General features: G+C 55.2%; 1 protein-coding gene across 1 annotated transcript in view; it reads left to right on the top strand.

The window, feature by feature from the left end:
- Hmcn2 (hemicentin 2) overlaps nt 1-23,752 on the top strand; it is a 144,298-nt gene that overhangs the window by 46,282 nt on the left and 74,264 nt on the right. Inside the window, exons 17-30 of the mRNA XM_060389902.1 lie at nt 618-713; nt 944-1,071; nt 2,911-3,055; nt 6,474-6,586; nt 6,689-6,845; nt 8,255-8,420; nt 16,067-16,194; nt 17,082-17,336; nt 17,842-17,928; nt 19,700-19,894; nt 21,058-21,188; nt 21,440-21,587; nt 22,255-22,381; nt 23,055-23,209. Of these exons, the coding sequence (XP_060245885.1) occupies nt 618-713; nt 944-1,071; nt 2,911-3,055; nt 6,474-6,586; nt 6,689-6,845; nt 8,255-8,420; nt 16,067-16,194; nt 17,082-17,336; nt 17,842-17,928; nt 19,700-19,894; nt 21,058-21,188; nt 21,440-21,587; nt 22,255-22,381; nt 23,055-23,209 (2,031 nt within the window). The remainder of the gene's footprint in view (nt 1-617; nt 714-943; nt 1,072-2,910; nt 3,056-6,473; nt 6,587-6,688; nt 6,846-8,254; nt 8,421-16,066; nt 16,195-17,081; nt 17,337-17,841; nt 17,929-19,699; nt 19,895-21,057; nt 21,189-21,439; nt 21,588-22,254; nt 22,382-23,054; nt 23,210-23,752) is intronic.

The following is a 23,752-nucleotide window of genomic DNA, read 5'->3' on the forward strand; positions in this document are numbered from 1 at the left end:
TCATGGCCAAGACAACTTATAGAAGGAAGGGTTCATGTGAGGCTGACAGTTCCAGAGGGATAAGAGTCTGTCACCAGCATGGCAGAGAGCATGGCAGCAGACAGGCAGGCACGGTGCTGGCGCTTCAGCGGAGAGATCACATCTTAATCCACAAATAGGAAATAGAGAGAGGCACACCGGGAATGGCTCAAGTCAGTGGCACACCTCCTCCAACAAGGCCACACCTCCTAATCCTCCCTAAAAGACTTCTACCAACTGGGGACCAAATATTCAAATATATGGGCCTGTGAAGGCTTTCTCGTTTAATTGGCCCTGGGAAGGTGGATGTTGGCTCTCACGGGCTCTGACTGAGTCCTTTCATTGTGAGATGGGTCACCATTCTGATGATACTAAAGGCCTCCTCAGCAGCAGGCCAGCTGCCCCTCGCTGACATGTGAGTAGCACACATGAGCAGCTCAGCTGTCCCATTCCACAGAGGAGCAAGGTGAGGCCCAGCGGCATCCACCTCCCTTCCTCTGTTACCCTGGTCCCGCCTTGCCTATGTGTGGGGCCTGGCTGTGTACTCACAGTGTTAGCGTCTGTGGGTTCCCAACAACCAGCCCCAATCCTCTCCTCAGGGGTAGGCCTTGAAGACCAAGCCCTGTACGTGTGTGAAGCTCGCAACGCGTTCGGGAAGGCCCAGGCTGAGGCCCGGCTGGTGGTCACTGGACACGGTCTGTGGGTGAAGCAGGAAGCTGTGGGTAGCGGGAGGCAGGTGCTCCAGCCAGGCTGTGGGTGCTCCAGTGTTTCCCCACATTTGTATTTCTGCTCCCTGGGGCGCATCCTAGGAAAACTAACATTCAAGGCTCCCCAGGCTTGATGTACTCATGGGCTTCTTGGGGAAGAAGCAAGGGCTGGGTAGGTGTCCCTCAGACCCGTGTGACTGGCAGTTCTGTTCCCACAGCGCCCCCACAGATCGCCAGCAGTGCCTCCACCGTTCGTGTCCTGGAGGGACAGCCTGTGTCCCTGACTTGTGTCATCCTGGCGGGGAGGCCCCTCCCTGAGAGACGGTGGCTCAAGTCTGGCTGGCCTGTGAGTACTAGGCTTCCCTGGGAGCTATGGGCAGAGGACAGAGAGGGGGTTGTCAGCCACACCTCAGCCTTGGCCTCGAAGCTACTCCATTTTGGAATATCCCCCTCCTCCTCCATCTCTGTCCTGCCTCACCCCAGAACCACCTGAACTGCTGGCATCTGTGGTCCTGTCTCCCTGCTTGCCGCGCAGTGGGGGAGTCTGAGGAGGATGGATGCAGGGGTGGGTCTGAGAAGGGGGGACTCAGGGGTGCCTGGACCCCCTGCTGTGATGTTCCCAGGGAAGAGCTGTGCCCCGTGTGGTTTAGCTCATAGCAGAGCATTCAGGGGCCGTTTCTTCAGTTCAAGACACGAGGCTGTTTTCACTGTCTCCCTGCCCCTTGTACCTTTTCTGTCTTCCCCGTGTCATCACTCTTGAAGCCTCTGTGCCTTTGAGACTATAAAGGATTCCCCCTCCCCTGTGTTTCTCTAAAGCACCAGCTGACGGCAGCTGGGACACCTCAGGAAGACAGCCAGTGCTCGTTTGGGCTTTCTATCCCCCACACTCTGCTCCTGGCCTGGCCCAGCCACCGGGCTGCAGGAACAGTCCCAGAAACACCGAGGCTCCTGCCAGGATCACCCTGCTACCTGTAGGCTCGAGCGTTTCTAAGCATCCTGCCTCCCCATCTTAACTATTTCCTGCCTCGTGTTCCCACCAGGCTAGATAATCCTGCCTGTGTGCTCTAGCCCATGCTGTTCCTGCCACCAGGTGCCTTTCCAGTCACCCTTGCTTGTCTCCCCTGTGCTGGGCTAAGGGCGAAGCATGCAGCACAAAAACCCCTCCTGATTCTCATCGTCTGCCCCCCTCACACCTAGCCGCTTCACCCATTTCACACATAGAAAAAACTGAGGCTTAGAGAAGTTAAGCCACATGCTTAAAGTCAGCTAGCTAGTGGGTGCCGAAGCTAGGCTTGAACCCTGTGACCCGTGCTTCAAAACTTCAGAGGCATGAGCCTGAGGACCATCTGTGGCCCACGGTCTGTTTGGTTCTAAATAAAGATTTATTGAAACACAGCCCCTCACAATTAGTCTGTTTGTATTAAATTGGGCAGTTGAGACAGAGAGCACATGACACAGACAGTTTGCCGACCCTGTTTCAATTCTCACACAGAGCATCCTCTGTGATTAAGCAGGAACACCCACTCAATTACCATGTATGGAAAGACCCCTTTGGGTCTTGTGACGTAGCTTGTGACTTAGACAGCCTAGGGGCTCAACTGGAGTACAGAATGTGCAGCCGGGATCTGGGATGGTGACTGGGGCAGCCCAAAGGGTCAGGCCTGCTGGAAACATCTAGGACATCTTAGAAGAATTTATCAGCTTGACATCGTGGAGGGACAGTCTCTTCCACTCAGCCGTGGTGGCTCCCCAGAGAAGCCCCCAGAAGCTGTCCAAGCACTTGGCGTATCTGCATGGCTACAGTCTCTGCTTGTAGCTCATGTCTTCTCTCTGGGGCCTCGCTGGCCTGGAAGGGCTACCACTGCCCCTCAGCCTGAGATCTCTGTCCCAACTCCACATTCCAAGCTCTAACTCTAAGAGGACAGCTGGATTAGGCCGGCGGCCCCTGGCCCATTTAGCTGCTTGCCTGGCTGGCTGAGTGGGGACCAGGATATGCAAGGGTGGGGTCCCCTTACCCTGCTGATTTCAGAGAAGGGGGGAGGGCTGGAGCAACATTTCACCCCACCAGGCTCTTCTACCAGCTCTGGCCCAGCGTCCCCTGAAGGGCAGAAGCTCTTAGGGGTGGCTCCTACCCACCCAAGTGCTGACCCCTCCGTCCAAGCTCCTGCCTCTCTGTCCTCACCAGCTCCCTCCAGGCAACCGGCACACTGTCCGCTCTGATGGCAGCCTCCACCTTGACCGGGCGCTGCAAGAGGATGCTGGGAGATACAGCTGTGTGGCCACCAACATGGCGGGCTCTCAGCACCGAGATGTGGAGCTTGTGGTCCAGGGTGAGTGCTGGATCCCAAGGTGGTGGTGATGGGCTGAGAGAAGGTGCTTGAGACAGAGGGATCTTGAATGCTTTTGTTGGGAAAATTTGTGAAAAGGACATGTCTTGACTACAGGGAAATTAGCGTTGACATTTTACTGTACTGTCCGTAGCTAAAGGGCCAGGTGTATAGTTTTTATACTTTACACATGTGCCCTGTCTGCAGCTATCCCTTGGTGTCCATGGTAAACTGGTTTCCAAATACGCCCTTTGCTTAGAAAAGTTTGTACATGCTCAAGTCCCTCATGTAGAATGAACGGTATCTGAGCTTGGCAGGCGGCTCAATTGGCCAAGTGTCATCGGGCATATTCAGACTGAGTTCCACCCTTATCACACAGACCGCCATGATGGCACGCACCTGCACTCCCAGCATCTGGAGACGGAGGCAGGGGAGCCAGGAGCTCAAAGTCACACTCAGCTGTACAGTGAGTTAGAGGCTAGCCTGGGCTACACGAAACCCTAGGTAGGATCTGCAGAGGATGTGTACACATCCCGCTGTGGATTCTGTGTAGCTTCTAAGGCCCAGTGAACGGAGACACTTCAAAGGAGCATCGTATTTATTTACAAGGGAAAAAAATGTGCTCTTCAGTGGAAGTATTTTTCTAAATATTCCCCATTTAAGGTTGTTTGAACCTGGCTGGGAATACAGGACTGACTGCATGTAGGTAATGTATATTTCGAACAGTCATTTATGCATGTACGATTAGAGAATATATATTCATGATGCATAGAACCTAGACGTTCTTTGTATGGTTTGCGGTTGTTATTTTTGCTTGTTTGAGACTGAGTCTCTCTACACAGCCCTGGCTAGCCTGGCACTCACCATATAGACCAAGCTGGCTTTGAACCTGCCCCTGCCTCCTGAGGGCAGGGGTTAAAGGTGTGTGCCCTCACACCCGTCCCTTCATGTGTTCCTTATATCTGGCTCCCTACCTGTCATTTCCCTATAAATCCATGTGTTTATTTTTGTGTGTATAGCGTACGTGTGTACGCCTGTGTGCTCGTGGGGGTGGCGAAGCTGACATCAGGCGTCTTCTGCCATCACACGTCTCTTTTCCGTGTCGCTGTCACGTTCGTGTGTGTGCCTGCCTCGCAGCGTACATGTGGAGGTCAGGGGGCAACCTGAGGGAATAGGTTCTCTCATTACCATGGGGGAGCCAGAGAGAGAATTCAGGCTGTCAGGCTTGGCAGAGGCCCCGGCACTCACGGAGCCATCTCACGGCCCACCCATCACATTACTTTCTGAGGTAGGACCAATGAATGATCCCAGAGCTCACTGATGGCCTCGACAGGTTTCATGTGTTCCCACCACCCCTCTCTGCCTCTCTGTCTCTCTCTCACACACACAGTGCCTAGAGGCCAAAATCTGTGACACTGGGTGAGGTCTAGCCTGGTCTCTTGGCTTTGTCACGACCATTCCACACATACCACTCCTCTGCTGGGAGCGCAGGAAAGGCATTTTCCTCCCTGGACACACTCCCTGAACCTCCAGGGCTCTTGGCTTCCGGCTTCCCTCCTGACCTCGTCATGAGTCCAGAGCTCCTGGGTATGCCTCTGGCACCTGTTTCTAAGTTCACTCTGTCCTGTGAATGTTGTTTTCCGCTGTTTCTCATCAGTCTGTCCCCAAAGCCATGAGCGGGGAATCGGAGTCAGTTTAGCTTTCTGGCACATCCGGGAATCCGGGGACTGAGCGATTACGTGGTTTACACAAAGTCCCGAGCAGAGAGACCGCACAACTGTCCCGGCACAGGCAGCCTGTGTCTGGGATGGGTTCAATGACTGCCAGCCATGTGGCCGCACTTACTGAGCCAATGTTCTTCTGCTGTTGAATTTCTTTTAGCTATCAGACCAGCAAAAGGTTGGTCAATATCAGTGTTTTCTAGCAGCAATGTGAATGAAACACATTCACAGGCGCCATCCACTTCTAAAACTTTCCATCTCTGTCTCTCTGTCTCTGACTTTCATATCTATCTATCTGTCTCTGTCTCCCCCACGCCTTCTCTCTTTGTGACAGGGTCTTACTATATATCCCTGGCTGGCCTGTAACTCTTTTTAGACCAGGCTGGTTTTGACCTCACAGTGATCCACCTGCTTCTGCCTCCTGAGCACTGGGATTAAATGCCAGGCTTGGAGCATTCTCCTTTCTTCTTCCTGTACTGTGCGTGTACACTACGTGTGTGTGTGTGTGTGTGTGTGGTGTGTGTGTGTGTGTGTGTGTGTGTGTACTTAAAAGTCAGAGGTTAACACTGGGCATCTTTCTCCATCTCTGCCCACCTTATGCTTTAAGGTGGACCAGCTGGTCAGAGAGCCCTGGGACCCTCCTAGCTCTGCCCGTGCACGTCACAGAATCTACCTTTTATGTGGGTGCTGAGTCCGGGTCCTCATGGGGCAGGCTCTTTACTGGCTGAGCACCTCCCAGTCCCTTCCTTTTCTTCTTCTTCTTCTTCTTCTTCTTCTTCTTCTTCTTCTTCTTCTTCTTCTTCTTCTTCTTCTTCTTCTTCTTCTTCTTCTTCTTCTTCTTCTCCTCCTTCTCCTTCTCCTTCTCCTTCTCCTTCTCCTTCTCCTTCTCCTTCTCCTTCTCCTTCTCCTTCTCCTTCTCCTCCTCCTCCTCCTCCTCCTCCTCCTCCTCCTCCTCCTCCTCCTCCTCCTCCTCCTTCTTCTTCTCTCCTTCCCTCTTTCTTTCTAGTGCTAGGGGCGGAACTCTACAGCTGTGTGCCTGTCAGACAAGTGGATTGCCACGAAGCTGTATTTCCAGCTTTTATTTTTAATTCTGTTTTGAGACAGGGTCTCACTATATTGCCCTGGAACTTGGGGTACTCCTGCCTCAGCCCCTTCAAGGTAGCTGGGATTACAAGGTAGCAAGGGTACCTATACTACAAAGCCTAGATAGGTTTTTTTTTTTTATGGATTTCTTAGAAAAATTGAGCAGATTTGCAAAAATATCCCATGCATCCCTATCCCCTCACCTTCAGCCTCCTCCATGTTCAACAGCCGCCTTCACCTCTCAGAGCAGCCCCCATACTAACACTACAGGGATCTGTCATCACTAGTCAAGTCCAGGGTGCACAGGAGGTCTGTTGATTTATACAAATCTGTCAAAACTTGTTCCCACCATGGTGGTCTCAGCCTGATGCTTTCCCTGTCTTGGAGACCCTCTGTGCTCTGCGCCCTCAGCCCCATATACCCAGAAACCACCAATGGCTTTCCTGTCTAGTTTTGAGTTTCTTTTAAGTGTCGGTTTTCTTCCTTTTGAAGGCTGAGTACTATTCCATTATTCGCCCACACCCCACTCACTCAGTCACTGCTGGCAGACATTTGGGTTGCTTCTGGGCCTTGACCATTTGGGATACTGATTCATAAAATTGGTCTTTTTACAAAAGTGCCACCTAGAATCCATACGACTGTCACCCACCACGTCACCAAGGAAGGGGTGCCAGCCTCCCTCCCCTGCTCGGCCTCAGGCATCCCTGCACCCATCATCACCTGGACCAAGGTAGGCAGAACCTGTAACCTTCAGGGGAAGCCAGGGAGGTCAGCCTGGTGCGTTCTGGGATGGAATGTGGGCTCTGATGCTGTCATCGTGGTTCTGCCCTAGGAAACCAACACCCTGACTAGCAGGGGTCACTACAACGTGAGCAGGGATGGTACCCTGGTCATCGCCCAGCCGTCTCCCCAGGATGCAGGTGCCTACGTGTGCACAGCTACCAACAGCGTGGGCTTCTCCAGCCAGGAGATGTGGCTGTCCGTTAATAGTGAGTAGTAAGGGGTACCGAGAGGAGAAGGGACCAGTGGGAATGGGACCACAGGAGCTCGCTCAGCCTTCTGCCTCCAACTGAGGCACAGCATCCGGCCCTGAAGACACAGGACAGGCCCATCCCAGTAGCACCCTCATCTGCTCCTCACCCCTCTCTGCCCTCCGGCCTCCTCATTTCTTTGCTGTTCTAATCTTCCCCAGGCCTTTACACATGACAGTCACTCTAATGCACTTCTTCTCCTGTGTCAGACCTCAAGCTGGGCCAAACCGCCTTGTTGGAAACTCCGGGTGGGACTTCCCCTCAGTAGCTCTCATCATTACTGAGATTAAGTAATCAGTTGCATAGCGGTCACCTGGATGCCAAGATTCCTTGTGAACTCTAAATGGTGCCAGGATGGGAGAGGGACTCTTCCCCAGCCTCCCTCAGGGTGGGGCCTTCGGGGAGTGAGTCTGCAACAGTGAGCTGATGCACAAGCTGCTTGTTTACTGTTATATACATTTAGACCTAGTATTTTATGCCACAAAACAATGGAGATTTAGGATGTACAATGCTTGCCTAACATGTATGAGGCCCTGGGTTCCATCTCCATTAAAAATTTTTAATATATATAAAATTTTACATATATATATATATGTCAGATATGAGAGAATACCTCTTTTAACCCCAGCACTTGGGAGGCAGAGGTGGGTGATCTCTGTGAGTTTGAAGCCAGCCTGGTCTACAGAGTGAGTTCCAGTACAGCCAAGGCTACACACTGAGACCCTGTTTTAAAAATAAAACAAAGCTGGGTGTGGTAGTATGCACCTATTATCCCAGTTTTCAGGAGGCAGAGACAGGAGGATCAGGAGTTCAAGGTTATCTTTGTCTACATAGAGTTTAAGTCCAGCCTAAGCTTCCTGGGATGTAAACTCACAAAGAATAATAATGAGGGAATTTGCTGTCGGAACTGATGACATCACATACACAGGAAGCCACAGCGGTGTTCAGAAGTCCCCACTGTGTGACCTGTTTCTGGCCAAAATCTTTTAGCATGTGCATGCCAGGCAAGCTATGGGGGTGAGAGTGGGCACTGAGGTACTCTTCCATCAGGGGTCTTTGGCCTACGAGAGAAATGATGAGCACAGATCATCTAACTCAACTTCTGGGGTTTGAGGAAGCCAGAGAAAGTCCATGCTCCATGTCATGCTCATATTGGGACTGAAAAGGTTGACCAATGGGAGATAACAGAGCAGAGTGAGGGACAGTCAAGGGGGTGGGCTGTGCTTTCAATTGTAATGACCCCTGGCCTCACTTGCTCTCTGGACCTCCACTATCCAGGGGAGTAAGGTAAAGGTGGCTTCACCTTCCACTACCCAGGAGAGCCATCAGCCTCTTGTTCTGTTCCCGCTGTCTCTTCCTCCCAACAGCCAAACCCAAGATCAAGAGGAATGACTCCCAGGCTATGGATGCCCCTCTGAGGGTCACCATCAAGGCTGGTGAAGAGGTGACCCTGGACTGTGAGGCCCAAGGCTCCCCGGCTCCACTGGTCACCTGGACCAAGGACGCCCACCCTCTGCTGCCTGTCACAAACAGGTACCCAGCCCCAGCGTGTGGGCCTAGGGAGGGGCCAAGCTTGGGGTGGAGGGAGACTGGTCTCAAGGTGCTTCCGATGTAAGCAGGTGCGTGTGACCTCAAGGACACCTGGGGAAGCCTCGAGGGCTTCTGCAAACATGGCTCAGGACACGGCACACATCCTACACATCCTGCATCCTAAGATGCAGACTTGAGCTCGCGTATCCCGGGTCCGGGGAGCCATCTTCCTTCTTGGCTTTCTGAGCTACCCCAAGGTGCTGAGGCTTCCTGGGGTGGGGTGAGACCCTCAGGGTCACTGGAGTAAGAAAGACCAGCAGTAGGGTGGGAGATACATCCTGACCAAGACACAAGCCGCCTCCACAGCCACACTGTAGAGCAGGTGTCTGGTGGCCCGCCCCTGCTTCTCTTCACTGGGGACCCTCTGAGGGACGGTTGGTAGCACAGAATGCTGGCTCAGGAGGGGTCGTGGGATGATAGTTCCAGCCAGTAAGTAAGTCTCTAAATTCCTGGAGTCCTTGACCTGGGGTTGGGGCGGGCTGTGACATCAGTCCTGGCAAAGGCGCTGAGATGGTTCAAACCGAGAAGGACTCCAGCAGCTGGCTCTCACCCCACAACCCCCACGTGTCCCTCGGAACATCTGCTTGCTGAATCCTTCCAAACCTCTCAGCCATGTATCGCTGAGTTCACACGGAGAGCTGGCCTGGGTGGCACCCCAGTGGGCATGCCATGGGATGAGATGGTGGGGGAGGCCATGCAGGGAGGACCTACATCTCTCCCGAGAAAGGCTGGTGTTTGCTCCTTGCTGGGTGGTGGCTGTGGCCTGTTGGTTTGTGGCTGGTTGCTGAAATGGAAGCGCATTCCAGTAGTTCACTCCTCCGCCCTGAGGCGTTAACGGATCAGCGGGGAGCCGTAAATTTCCCAGGACCGTCTGAGCAAAACAGCGACCAGAGGATGTGTTTCTCTTCCTTTGCTTTTACTGGCATCCTTCTAGAAGGCTCTCCCTGCCTCTCTCTGGATTTGGGCTATTCTGGAAGTTTATCTCCATGGGTAGTGAGTGGGCCCAGGATGGGGGTGAGGCGGAGAGCTCGGGCCTGGGGAGAAACTGCGGATGCTCCCGGTTTTCACTGACTGAGGGAACACAGGTGACCCTCCGCCATCTTTGACATCTGTGAAGTGGACATTTTGCCGATCGATCCTTCTCTCCTGCTATGGTGGGTGTAGGGTGCTTAGGTGTTGGAGATGGTGAGGCAGCCATTTGCTTTACATCTGTTTCCTGCTGCTGGGCAGACACACTGAGGCAGGAAGAGCAGCTTTTAAGCTGTTGTGAAAGATGGGAAGATGGCCTAGCAGTTTCCAGCACATTCTACTCTTTCAGAGGCCCAAGTTCAGCCGCTAGCACCCAGGTCAGGCAGCTCACAAGCTCCTCTAACTCCAACTCCAGGGATCAATGCCCTCTTCTGGCCTCTTTGGGTACTGCAGTCCTCTCTTTGTCTCTCCCTCCCATCTTTCCTCCCTCCCCACCTCCCTCTCTCTTTCTCTCTCTGTCTCTCTCTCTCCCTCTCACATGGAAAGTAATAAAATAAATCTTTTCTAAGAAGTTACCATCCTGGGTCCAAAGAGATGCCTCAGTGAGTAAAAGAGCTTGTGGCCAGGTCTCACGACCTGAGTTTAATCCCTGGGACCCACACGGTGGAAGGAGGAGACCAAGTCTCTCTGACCTCCATACAGGCACCTTGACATGTGCATACAGATGTACGCATGCACACACACACACACACACACACACACACACTAAACCATGTGCATACAGATGTACGCATGCACACACACACACACACACACACACACACACACTAAACTCGATTTTAAAGTTGTTTTAAATTACCATCTTGACTCTAGGGAGATGGGCCAGTGGGCAACGCGTGTGCACAGAGACCTAATCTGACTCTCAGCACCCATGTAAAGGCCAGGCGCGGCAGTGACTGGAGAGCGTAGCCCAGTGCTGGGAGTGAGACAGGGGCTCCCTGGGCTCAGCAGCCGCTCACGCTGAATCAGGGAGGCAGGCTCCGTGAGAGAGCGTGTTCGAAAGATAAGGTTGAGGATGACAGGCGAAGACCCTGGTTGACCTCCGGCTTCCACATGTGTGGGCCCACGCGTGCACGCACACCACACAGCGCTCCTCTTACCATGTCTGCTGTCTTTCGACTTGGCCCGTGACTAGCTTTTGGGGGGTCTCCCTCCAACACAGAACGGCTCACTTCTTTCATTTGCCCAGTTCAGGGGTTTTTGTTTTGAGTGAATTCACAGTCGTGCAGCATTCAGCACAGACAGTTCCGTTCCTCTCGCCCCCAGCTAATGACAGACAGGTGAATCCAGCTCTGGGCAGTCATTCAGTTGCCTAGTGCCTCGGTGTTCTTTTCATTGTACTTTAAACAACAAGACGTGTGTGTTTGGGGTTCTTTGGGCTTTTCTGGAGTCCAACGTTGAGCATGAGACCAAAGCGCAGCGGCTCGCAGACACTGAGCTAGCTCTCCTGCCCCTGTCCCACAGACATTCAGCCACAGAACCGATAAGCCTCAAGAGACACACAGCAACTGAAAGTGAGACAGGCATGGCCCTAGTGTCTGCCCTACTCCAGCCCTTCCTCCCCCCCTCCTGCCTCCTCCTTCTCTTCAGCCTCCCGCTCCTTCTCCGAAGAGTCCAAGGCCCAGTTTCCAGACCCATTCTAGAAAGGGTTCTCTTCCTTCCATGACCTGGAGGTATCTGGTTTGTCTCCTGATTGAGACTGGTCCCAGCATGCCTCAGTGACCCCTCCTCTGTCCTTTAATGTCCTACCTCCCCCGTGCCAAGCCTGGCCCAAGGGTCGTGATCCTGGAGTGGCTTTGCCTTGCCTCAGCACCCCTGGTAACTCTGTGAAAGCGGCAGTTGGAGTTGGAGTCAGGATGTACTGGGCCTGTTATGGCCTCTTCCATCCCAGTTTGGCCAGGAATGGTGGGCCCAGGCAGTAGGCCACCCTGGAGCTGGGTGCGGTAAATGGCGTCATTCTGGAGCCACAGAGGAAGAGCGGGAACCAGGGGCTGGGGGAGGGGGAACCAGAATGAGATCTTCCTCCTCTCAGGGCTGGGCACACAGGGACAGCACACACAGACGTGAACGCACACAGAGGCACACGTAAGAGATGAGACACGAGCACATGCTCTTATGCATGTAGGTTAGGAGGCCACTGTAAGTACCTAGAAAATGATGGTTTGAATGCGGGGGTGTCTCTGATACTTCCCAAGTCAGAGCTTCCTGGAGAAACGGAGCTCTGGACTGCTGAAGCCAGGAGACACTGCATCCCCCTCCTTTCCAAGGGCCTCATGCTCACCACATGCTCATATGTGAAATTTGGGGGGTCTGGCTTCCGCCCTGGGTCCTGGGTTCTTTCTCGCATGGCCAAACGCCTGGCCTTTCTTTCTGGTCCGCGCCTGCCACTGTGACTACGTGTTGTCTCAGAGAGCAAGTCTGCACTGGGGCTGTGCTGGAGCTCCTACGCGCTGTTCTGTTTGAGGGCACACACTTCATTGTTCTAAATGGCGCTGCTGGACGGCTTCGCTCACTGCCCCTCTCCGTCTCCTGGGTCACCTTCTTGGGAGATCGGACCCAGGGCAACCAGCTAAGGAAGAGTTTAGGATATGGTCTTCGGCTATCTGATCTCACAGTCCTGGAACTGTTTTTGTAGACGCTTCCTAGTAGCCAACCCAAAACTAAAAGCAGGGTGTGTGGATTGGGGACAGCTCATGCCGGCTCCTTGCCAGATCAAATTAGACATTGAAGGGCTTGGCAGGGGAGGGTGCTGCTCAGAGTTACCCAAATTGTTTGGTGAACTCAAACAAGATCCATCTCTTCCTCGGGCCTCAGTCTTCCTGTCTGAGATGTGAAAAGGTCCAGCTTGTGAGGGCGGCCGGACAGCATCTCTCTCCTCAGCTGGGATGCTGGGCTGGGCGTGCTGCTAGGCAACAATGTTTAATGTTTGTTTGGGGATTCTGCTGTGGAGTGGGGTCAGCTGGAAGTGCTCCTGGCTTCTGCTCCTGTTGCTGAGGCATCAAGCCAGGGACCCACACGGGGCCAGATCCCCAATTCCAGAAGAGGAGTGGTAGCGAGGGGACATGGCTGCTCCAGGCTTCTAATTGTCACACTCTCTCTTCATTTTCTGCCCACTCCCTAGCACCGTGAAGGACAGACAGCCCACCCACCAACCTCCTTATGTGGCTGACTGATGAGAACCAGCAGCTGAGTGCAGGCGATCTAGAAGCCTGGCGTGTGTGGTGTGTGTGGGTGGGGGGAGGGGGGGTGTCTGCCTCAGTGGAGGTGGCCAGTTTGCTGACTCTGATGTCTGGCTGTCAACCTACCATGTCCAGTGGCTCCCTTTGTTAGCCAAGCATCAGGTCCAGAAACTTTTGGTCAACAACAGTGATGGGGACGCCCAGTGGCAGGATCTGAGGGCAGGGTGCCACTGTCCCTGGGTCATCTGAGTGACATGGACAGCAGAGCTTGTCATCCTGGCCTCTGCTTTGGTAAACATGTTGATGCCCATGGGAACTCTGTCCTGAGGTGCGGCTGGGGAGTGTCAAACGAGAAGGCACCCAGCAGAGGCTGCCTCAGCAGGTGCTCAGCTGCGCAGATGTGTGCAGGAAACACTCAAGAGTTGGTGGCCATGGCTGACGTCGGTACCATCCCTGTTGGCAGCACGAGCAGCCTACATTTTCATTATCTAATGGCCACTGTGCAGTCAGTCCCCATTCTCTCCCCTGAGACCATCATCCCGCTTTCCTTAGTTTCTCTGGCTCAGCTTTTCCATCTGTGACTTCCTGAGGAGGGCCTGTGCCCCTCGGCTAAAAGGCTCCCCACCCTGGGCTGGGAGATGCTCTGACCCAACAGACACACAACATACACAGCACGCAGTAGGCCTGTGCTGAGAGGTGTAGACAGTGGACAGGGCATCTTCTCCGGCCTTCAGCCCCACTGTGTCCATCTTTGGTAAGATAGAAAGTGTTCCAGAATGACCTTTCATAGCCAGAGGCAGCAAGATAGCCCCTGTATGGGAGGGACTGGGACAGAGAAGCACCAGACTCTCAACAGCCCAAAAAGAAGAAGCCCCCCCCCGGGGGGGACACTCCCACTGAATGAATAAATAACAAAAGGGATAGCCTAGCTTGCTTGGGGTGTCTGGGGAAGCTTCAGGGAGGGGCTGGGGCCAGTCCTGCCTCAAGGAGGTCCAGTGGTGGCACAACTGTACTGAGCTTGCGGGAGAGGGGGCTGTGTAAGTGAGTGGGAAGAGAGTACGTGCATGGACGGGGCACCCGTGATTCCCTGCCAAATATTCTGTGCGCCTACTATGTGCTAAGGACTAGAATAAAGTAGGGACCTGTGCATACCTGATTTCTCCCAGACAATGTCAGGGATCACATCTGTGATGAATACCGTAGTGGCTTCAGGAGCTGGCTGGACAGAGGAGCAGGGAGCGAAGCAAGCAGGTGTGGGCTGTGGATGCTTCCTGCCAGGTGTGTCCTTCCCTCCAGGTGTGCTCTTGTCCATCTGGGGCGATCAGGAGGCTGTTGGCCAGCACTCTGTTTGGGGGAAGCTGCCCCCTGCAGAGCCCCCAGCCCAGCATTCTGACATCTGCGCAAGTCTGGCCCTGGGTAAGCAGGGGCCCAGCCAGATGGACATCGTAAACAGGAAACTCCCCTTGAGTCCAAGTGCTCCCTCGGGTGCCATGAGAGCCATCTGGCTGCAGAGCCTTGGAAAGGCCGTCCTACCGATGGAGTCCCCATCCCCAGCAGCATGGCGTCCTGTACACCTCTTCCTGTCCCTGGATGGGGCATCCCTACTGAGCCTCTGGGAAGGTGTAGGGAGGACTGTGGGGGAGGAGCCGATGAAAGCTGCCTGTCCAGAACCTTCTGTCCTGAACCCCCTGTCCAGAACCTCCCAGTCATGTCCAGCCAGCCCTGGACCCAGGACAGTGGCTTTACCTTTTCTCTGAGCCTTGTTGGGAGCTCAGGCTGGGTCGCTATAAAGGCATTGCTCTGTGCAGGGTCTGGGTTGGGTATTCCATTGGAGCCTCTGGAAGACAGACAGGCTTCTGGTGTCACAAGCTGGGTAGAGCCATGGGAGACCACATGTCAGCCTTGGAGGCATGAAGGTAGCCATCTTGGAGGAAGTGGTGCCCACATCAAGGTGCATCCCAGCAGGCACAGAGCAGTAGGAGTTGAGTGAGCCTGAGTTCTGAGGGGTTGGACGGGGCCTGGGATGAGAGTGGTGGGGAAGGAAGAGGGGAGACTCAGCATAGATCACTCCAGGCCTTGTCGTTGGAGCCTGCTATGGCCACCTTGGCACTCAGAGCAAGCACCTACTCGCCTGGGCAGGCCAAGTTCCTCTCGGTCCCTGCAAGCATCAATTGGCTTGTCTGAACCACGGAATCCACAGTTTCTTCCTCATAATACAGTGAGCACCTCCCTCTTCAAACGCCTGCAAAAACTGATCCATGATTCGTTATAAGAAAGACAGGGTGCTGGGGGCCTGGAGTGTAGCTCAGTTTGTGGATGTATGCTTGCCTGTCACCCCAAGCTGTGTACACGCCCGCCGAATACTCGGACCAGCTGGAAGGTTCCGGGTGGGGGGTTATCACCTCACTCACAGACGAGTGGGTAGAGGCAAGGCCGGTGCTGACAGCCTGGATGTGGTTGGAAACCACACCCTCTGGCAGCTGTGTGGAGGGAGGTGGGGGCTGCAGGCTGTCTCCCGAGGACCCTGCCAGGGCCCTGGGTGCCATTTTGCAGAGGCGGATGGTGGGTCTCAGCAGGGAGGGGATGGGGAAGCAGGCCAAAGAAGCCCATCTGAGGATCGGAGGCCAGCTCTAGCTTGACAGCTGACCCCGGGATCCTCCACCCCTGCTCTGATCTCTTGTCCCTAGGCTAGTCAGGGTCACAAGCTGCAGCCGCTGCTCCTCGGAGCCAGCACATGTGGAGTTGACATCATGTCTGCAGGCCTCCTTGGGGTCCATCCCAGCTGCTGGAGTCTGGCTTGTGTCCTGCAGTCTTGGGGGGAGGGTCAGGTGATTGGTAAGGAGGGCCAGATCTGGGGGAGGGTCTGCAAAGTTCCTTCTCATGGGTGTCAAGGTACCTCCAGGAGGTGACTCCAAGAGGCTCTGGGTCTGGGCTTAGGAGAGTCCGGCTCAGACACTGAGGGCTTGGGACTGGTGGAGTTTTCTCTGGAAGCAGAGGAACTCTAGACTCCTGACAAACAGAAAAGGGTCATTGCCACCAGTCAGTGTGGCATGGAGATCGTGTGTTGGGGGGTGAGGTCAGAGCGTCGGGGATGCAGGCCCATTTTACAGATGAGGAAATGGAAACCCAGTTTGTGCACGGAGTCGCATAGCTAAGAAGGCTGGAAATGTGGTTTGGGACCCAACCACCTCGCTACATTTGCTACGCTGAGAGGGCCTGGCTGTGGCTTTCGGAGGCAGAGCAGGGGCTAGAGTTGAGGCTAGAAGGGAGACGTAACCTCAGTCTGGGAAGGCTGCCTGGGGGAGGCAGCTGGATCCTTGCAGGTGACTCTCCAAGCCTTTCTCTGGTCATGGGGGAATGAGATCTCCCTCCCTCCCACAGGTATGACCTCCTCCCGTCAGGCTCCCTGCACCTGGCACAGACCCAGGAGGGTGACAGTGGCCACTATGAGTGTACAGCCAGCAACCCCGCCGGGGCCGCATCTCGCCACTATGTCCTCGGGGTTCAAGGTAGGGCCCACAGATCGTTCCCTTACTCCATCCCCGATCTCCACGCCTTGAAACTCCACCATCCCTCAGGCTCCACAATGGCAGACCGGTCACCCCCCTTCCTGAGTCTGGGCCTGGGAGGGCTGCTAAAAGAGGCCCACCAAGAACAGGGCCCCGTGGGGACCACGAATAGGGATGCCAAAGGGGCAGTGGTTTCAAGGGCCTCTCTGTCTGGTTGGAGTCATGCAACCCGGAAGCCACACTCTGGCTTCGCAGAGGCTCATGGGTTTAGGCATCTTCCTGCCAAAAGTGTATGGGGTCCCTAGAGACCCTTACCACCCACCCTACTTCAGCAGGATGCCTGTGCCCCTGTAACAGGCCCGCTGGCATCAGGAGCGGCTCTTGCTTTTCCAGGCACCACTGCAGCCCTCCCTTTGTGGCCAAGGTCTAAATTTGCACCCACCATGGTCCCGGTCCCCAGCACACTGGAATGGTCCCATTCCAAAGAAGCCATACCATGCTACTCACACACCAGAGCCCTGGGGAGACTGTAAGGCAGGAGCAAGCATGGCCTGTCCCGAGTGCTACTCCCATAGGGCACGAGAGGGAAGAGTGGAAGGATAACAAATGTTCCGAGTTGTTGATGATGACTTGAAATCCATGCTCAGAGTCCGTGGGTCATGGGGAGCAGCTGCAGGTGTTCATCTATGTCCTTCACACTCCAGCTGGGCAGCTAGACATATCACCTCTCCTCACAACCAAGCCTCTTCACCCCTTCCCACATGCTCGCCAGCCCTGTCCAAGCCAACAGATGTCAGCTCGCTGACATCAGGGTTATAACACAGGCTGGGGCTGGGGACCCCTAACTGGGTAGGCCAGCCTGACGTCCATCCCTGGAACTCTGCCAGTTCCCCCTCAGGTGCAGGCTGGCCCTCGGGTCCTGAAGGTACTGGCCGGAGAAGCCCTTGATCTGAACTGTGTGGCCGAGGGCGACCCTGAGCCTCAGCTGAGCTGGTTCAAGGACGGGATGGCCCTGAGGGGTGAGGAACCCTCGGGCTCCGTCCACTTTGCTGCTGCCGAGACCTCTGACGCTGGGCGGTATCGCTGTGAGGCCTCCAGCAGTGCTGGCACCGACACCTGGGAGCTGGAGCTCCGTGTGCTGGGTGAGGCCCCGAGCCCCCTGTCTTCCTCCCCCCACCCCCCCACCACGGCCCACACCTCTCAGGCACTTGTTCTTCTGGCTCTGCTTGTCTGGTCCTAAGCAGTAAATCCTCAGAGCCGCTATGCAGGCTTCATGCTTACATAGATGACCTGTGGGCCTGTGACCCTAGTGTCCTTAAGCAAACTCCCTGTGGGACCATGGTTCAGGGCTCAGGTCTCTCTCTTACCACATGGGTAACTTGGATTTTTTTTTTTTTTTAACCTGTGAGGTGATCCAGTAATAGGCAAGGTCACTGAGAAATTGTGTATGACCCACAGGATATACTAGCAGTTTCACTGTTGGGAACTAGAAGCAAGATGCTATTGGGCCCAGGGCCCAGCCTTTGCTGCTGGCTTCCCTGGGAGGCTGGGGGCTGGGGCTTTGGGAGGAGACCCCTTCCCATCCAGTCCGTACTGGGAGGGAATGCTAGACCTGACAATTATGAACATGGCCTTGTCACCCCACAGAGCCACCACACTGGGGGCCTGACGAGACGGAGGGCCTGCTGGAGCGAGTGGCTGGAGAGAATGCCAGTCTGCCGTGCCCTGCCCGAGGTGAGGTGGGGCTAGGGAAGCAAGGCTGGTCTGGGCTCCAGGAACTTGGTCGCCATATAATGATTCCTTGGGTTATGGAGTCACACTGGGAGCTCCACTGGATGGATATTGCCATTAGTTAGTTTGTATTGGGGTTATCCTCTCCCAGAGAGGTTAAGCAATTTGCATAAGGTCACACACGCAGCCAGTGTCTGACTCAGTATGGTCTGGTTTGACCTCCAGTCAGCCTGCCTATGAATCCTCATAGTTCTCGGCACCTGGGAAAATGGGATAGCTGGGGCTAAGGCAGCTCTTGGCTCCTTTTAAATTAGATTGTGGCGTTACCACTGTTCCCATACTTTGCCAGTGTGGCCCCAAGCAAACCAGCCTTTTCTGGGTTTGCTTGGGGTAGCAATGCAGTCAAGGATCCAGCTTGCCACCTCTGGGTCAGCTGTCCAGGTAGAGCCCAGCTTTGGCCCTTCCTGGAGGCTGATCTCTCTTTTTGAACCCAGGTGGGCACACACCAGTCCCTCCCCATGGCACTGCAGGGCAGGGGGTGTGAGTCCCAACCTTGTGCCTGGCATTCAGGAGGGAAAATATGCTCCACTCCACCCTCCAAAGACCTCACTGACCCACCTTTCTGGGCTTGTCTGTGACTGGTGGGTGAAACAAGCCATCTCCGTCATGGTTGGTCAGTGTTCCCACAGGCTCGGTTTATGAGGAGCAACAGGTGGGTAGAAAAGCCAGCAAGAGCATCCCGGGCTTCAGCTCACTCTCCAGCACCGGGGCACCTGGGAGATCCCTGAACAGCACTAAGGAGGCAGATGGTGGTGGGGGGCCTCTAAAACAGGCACCTAAGTGGGGGCTAGGAGCCTTGATCATAGTGCCACCTAATGTTGGACTCTGGAAACAGCAGGCAGGAACACTGCCCTAGGGAAGCCACCGACATGGCCTGCTACCTTCAGGCAGTCCCAATGTGGTCTGCTCATAGCCCTCCTCCACCTATGCTTGGACCATGAGGACCAGACCTCAGCTTCACCAGCCTCACCAGCCTCACCAGCCTCACCCAAGGCCCTTCTGTAATGCATCCTGTCTGGGCTGGTCCATCCCAAGTCTGTTTTCGGTGCTTTTCCCAAGGGTGGATAGCAGTGGCCTCTGCACGCTGAGGGTTAAAGGGCGTAGCACCACAGTCTGGCCCAAGGAGGACTCAGGAACACCATCACTTCTCCTTCAGGCCTGGGCTGTGGCCATGAGTGTGGCTGCCCCACGTTTGGTCACAGCGTGAAGGGAGAGACAGGACAGGCAGAGTCAACATCGCCCACCGTGCGGCACGCTGAGCGCAGCAGGCTTGTTCATTCATGCGGTGCCCAGTGTGGGGGTCTGTGCAGAGCAGGGGACAAGGAGGACCCTCATTCTCACGAGGGCAATAAAACTAACCCCGGGAGGGATGTGCAGAATGCTTAACAGTTGGGGTTGTCGAGGAAAGGAGTGCTCAGGGCCGGCAGCAGGTAAATGGGGTGGAGTGGGGGATAGCTCTGGCCCCCTTGAGAACCAGAAAATGGGATTTTCCCGTGCACCTGTGCCTGGACACCTCCACTCATTGTGTGGAGACAGGGGACAGATGCTGCAGATCTGATAGAGCTCCTCTTCTGGGCCTGGAGGTGGCACAGGGCCTGAGGTCACCCCCCATGAAGGTCAGCAACATGTGCAGAGGGGTATATGAGGGGACAGGGCTGCCAGGGAGGCATGGGCTGTCTGCTATTTTGCCTGATGATTCTGCATACCCTGCCAGGGACACCAAAGCCACAAATCACATGGCGAAGGGGTCCATCGTCAGAGCCCCTGAACGGCCGGGCAGGCGTGGCGGTGCTGGATGAGGGGTCGCTGTTCCTGTCCTCAGTGTCACTTGCAGACGGCGGAGAGTACGAGTGCCAGGCCACCAATGAGGTGGGCTCTGCCTCCAGGAGAGCCAAGCTGGTGGTCTACGGTAAGCCGAGGCCCTGTAGCGGGAGGCCGGGGATGGACTTGTACCCACCTCCCACACGGAGACCCAAAGTAATGCCAGGGCCCCAAGGCCCCAGAGCATCCTTCACGGGGACTATGGACACCTGATCCCCACCTTGATCAACAGCCTCTGTTCCCTCATCGCTCACACTTACTCTCTCGGATCCCCGAGGCGGTGACCATCACCTCCTGGATGGCACCCGGGCCCTCCACTTTCCAAGGATCCAAGAGTTCAGGAAGGTTTAGGCAGTGAGGGTATGGCATGGGGCACCCCAATTCACCAGGTACATCTGTAGGGACAGCGTGAGCTTCTGGGGTGTCAGCAGGTCAAGATCGGGGGCAATAAGCTCACTCAGTAAGGTGCTTGCCAGGCAACCGTGAGGATCTGAGTTTGATCTCCAGCACCCATGGAAAATGCTGGGCGCTGCCGTGTGCACCTGTGCTGGGGAAAGGTAGGAGAAGAGTGAGAGCTCACTGGCCAGCCCAGCTAGCCTCTGCTGTGTGCTCGTGCTGCCTTTCTAAGCACAGAACGGGGCTGGCGCCCGAGCACTTACAGCCCGGATTGTTTACTCTTCACACAAGAACTCACACACACACACACACACACACACACACACATGAAATTAATAAAAATAAACACGAATGAGCTGTGCAGAGCTCTAGCTCGTCTCTGCCTGTGAGATGAGGCTTGTCTACCCGCTGCCAGCAAAGAGGACTCCTACCCCTGCACCCAGGGTTCCCAGCGCAGGGTTGGCAGCCTCCCACTAGCCGGGACTCCACACGGACAGGGCAGGCTGGGAGCACTCTCCTGGCTGGGATGGGCCGGCCCCTCAGCCTGAGCAGCACTCAGAGCCACCTTGCATCCGTCCCCAGTTCGCTGGGGAGCGGCTTCCCTGGGAGGTTGGCTGTAGACACACCTGGGGGGAGGTGCTGTCCGGTTCCCGGATGAAGCTGCTGAGGGTGCTGCCTTGTGGTTAGATCTGGGGCCAGGATAAATGAACGCAGCATAAGCGAACGCAGCAGGGTCTTCTGGGCTCAGAGGCAGGCGGATGACCTGGGACCCGAGGACCTAGGGAAGGGGCAGGATGTGGGTGCCCAGCTCCACCTAAGTGGGAGCCACTTTTCTGTTTCTCCTTGCTCCCCAAGTGCCCCCCAGCATCCGGGAAGAGGGACGTACGACCAACGTGTCAGGCCTAGCTGGGCAGCCTCTGACGCTGGAGTGTGATGCCAACGGCTTTCCTGCCCCCGAGGCGGTGTGGCTCAAGGATGGGAAGCTGGTGGGTGTCTCCAGGGGAGGTGGGATGGGATGGGGGATGGGACTTTGGGATAAATATGTGTTTCTATGCGTGCTGAGGTGACATAGGAACGTGACAGATGTCCTTGGGGATGCCCAGGTTCAGGGACAGTGGGGAACAGTGGTTCTGAAACAGACTTCCTGAGGGTCCTCTTGGTGGACTGAGAACTCAGCTGTGGTCAGCAAGCAGCTCCATGGGCCTCTGTTGCCTCATCGCTCACACTTACCTCTCAGATCCCAGAGGCGGGTGACCATCGCCTCCTGGATGACGCCCGGGCCCTCCACTTTCCAAGGATCCAAGAGAGCGATTCTGGCCTCTATTCCTGCCGAGCTGAGAACCAGGCCGGAAGCGCCCAGAGAGACTTCAACCTTGCCGTGTTCGGTGAGTGAGGACTGTGTCCCAAACTCCCAAGCACGTGTCAGCAGAGAGCACGGGGTCCACCACAGACCCAGAACCTATCCTCAGGGGCCCACAGAGCAGAGCACACAGGGGACAGCCATGTGGTTAGCTAAGCAATGACTGCCAGGCAGGCTTAGTTGCTGCACTATCTGACTAGAGCAACTTAAAGGAGGGAGGTTTATCTGGGCTCGCAGTGTGAAGGCACAGTCCATTATGGTGACAGGATGCCACAGCCATGGGAGCTTGACGTGGCCCAGAACGTCATATTCACAGACAGGAAGCAGAGAGAGATGGACACCGGTGCTCCGCCTGCTTTCTGCTATTTACGAAGTCCAGGACCCTAGCCTGTGGGGGTGGGGCCGCACGTATTTAGGGTGTGTCTTCCCATCTCAGTTAACCCAATCCAGAAAATCCGTCAGAGACACAGACATTTGTTTCTGGGGTGATTCTAAATCTCATCTAGTTGAGAAGATTAACCATCACACTCGGGGCTACCCGGGGCTCGTCCAGGCTCTGGGGAAAAGGTTCATCCAGCGCTGTCTGGAGAGTCCTCCAGTGGGTAGGGTGTACAGGCCGGGGGACCTTCCTGCGGTCAGCAGGGTGTGTGGAATCTGAGTCGTCCCTCCTTTACCTCCCTGCCCACCCCCAGTCCCTCCCTCCTTGATGGAAGCTGGGGCCACTCAGGAGATGCTGGGCCTGGCTGGAGCTGATGTGGAGTTGGAATGTCAGACCTCAGGGGTCCCCACACCCCAGGTGGAGTGGACCAAGGATGGGCAGTGAGTGACCCTCTCCATGGAGTTGGGGTTGGGGGGTGGGGTCAGGGAAGTCTGAGAAAGCCTGGTGGGTGTGGCGGGTGCTACCCAGCATTGCATGGAAGGCAGCATCTGTGTCTCCTTCCCCTGGGAGATACCCAGGAGGCCCTGTTCTCATTCTGGCAAGATCTTGCATTGACTCTGTTCTCTTTTTTCATCTCCCTGATTCTGGGGCTCAGAGGCCCATGTGAAAATTACATAATGTACAATTAGCTGTTTAAAAGCAGTTATTGAATTCTCTATGCAGCTGTAGCCACTCTAATTCCAGAACATTCTATCAGCCCCCCCCCCCGTTCTATACTCACAATGTGGTTCTGCCCCAACTCCCCTGCTGCAGAGCTTCCAGGCTGCTTCATGTCTACAGGTCGTTCCTATAAGCAAAGTCAGCAAAGGAAGGCGTGGCCTTGCAGTCTGGCCCCTCCATTTAGCACAATGTTTTGGAGATGGGATCTCTTGGCAGCCAGTGTCAGAAACGCATTTCTTTCTCAGGCTGAATGGGAACCCACATACTGTTTATCCTCTCATGGGTGTTCGGGAGCTCCCATGTTTAATCGATTATGAATGCCACTCTTATCAAAAGCTGCAATCCCTTTGAACAGCAGCCCTGCCGGCACCCTGATCCATGGCTTTTCTCCAGGCCCATACTCCCCGGGAACCCACATATCCTGCTGCAGGAGGATGGCCAGGTCCTCAGGATTATCAGCAGTCACTTGGGTGATGAAGGGCGGTATCAGTGTGTGGCCTTCAGCCCGGCCGGCCAGCAGAGCAAGGACTTTCAGCTCAGCATTCACTGTGAGTTCAGTCCCTCCCAGCCCAGGCTGCTCTGGAAGCTTCCTCCCCTGCGTCCTGCTGCTGCCCAGAGGAGGGGCAGGGGACAACAGGAGCCAAGGGCACATAGCTCGTCATTTCCCCAAACTACCACCCAGCACACTCACTACTTCTGATCTCTGTTGAATGGTGGCTTCTTTGGTTTTTCTTTTACCCAGGAACACTAATTCAGTGTTACAAGTGTAAGCGGGAAACCAGCGTCAGCTGCATTTATGGGAGAAACAGGAAAAACTTTTATACTCCCAGGGCCTGGGGCATGGCTCAGGGGTGGAATTCCTTGCCTGGCATGTAGGAAGCCCTGAGAACAGCAACAACAAACACCTCCAAAGAGGTGAAAGCAAGCCTTCTGCATGGCCAAGCAGTGGGCGCTTAGCCTCCATCCCTGCTCTGTGCTCACAAGAAGAGTTGAGAGCTCGGGGAGATGGCTCTGTTGGTTCAGTACTCACCCCACAAGCGTGTGAACCTGAGTCCAAATCCCCAGAATCTGTGTCACAATCTAGGCGGCAT

The sequence above is a fragment of the Meriones unguiculatus genome, chromosome 8 (genome assembly GCF_030254825.1).
Source record: "Meriones unguiculatus strain TT.TT164.6M chromosome 8, Bangor_MerUng_6.1, whole genome shotgun sequence".
Taxonomy (NCBI): Eukaryota; Metazoa; Chordata; class Mammalia; order Rodentia; family Muridae; genus Meriones; species Meriones unguiculatus.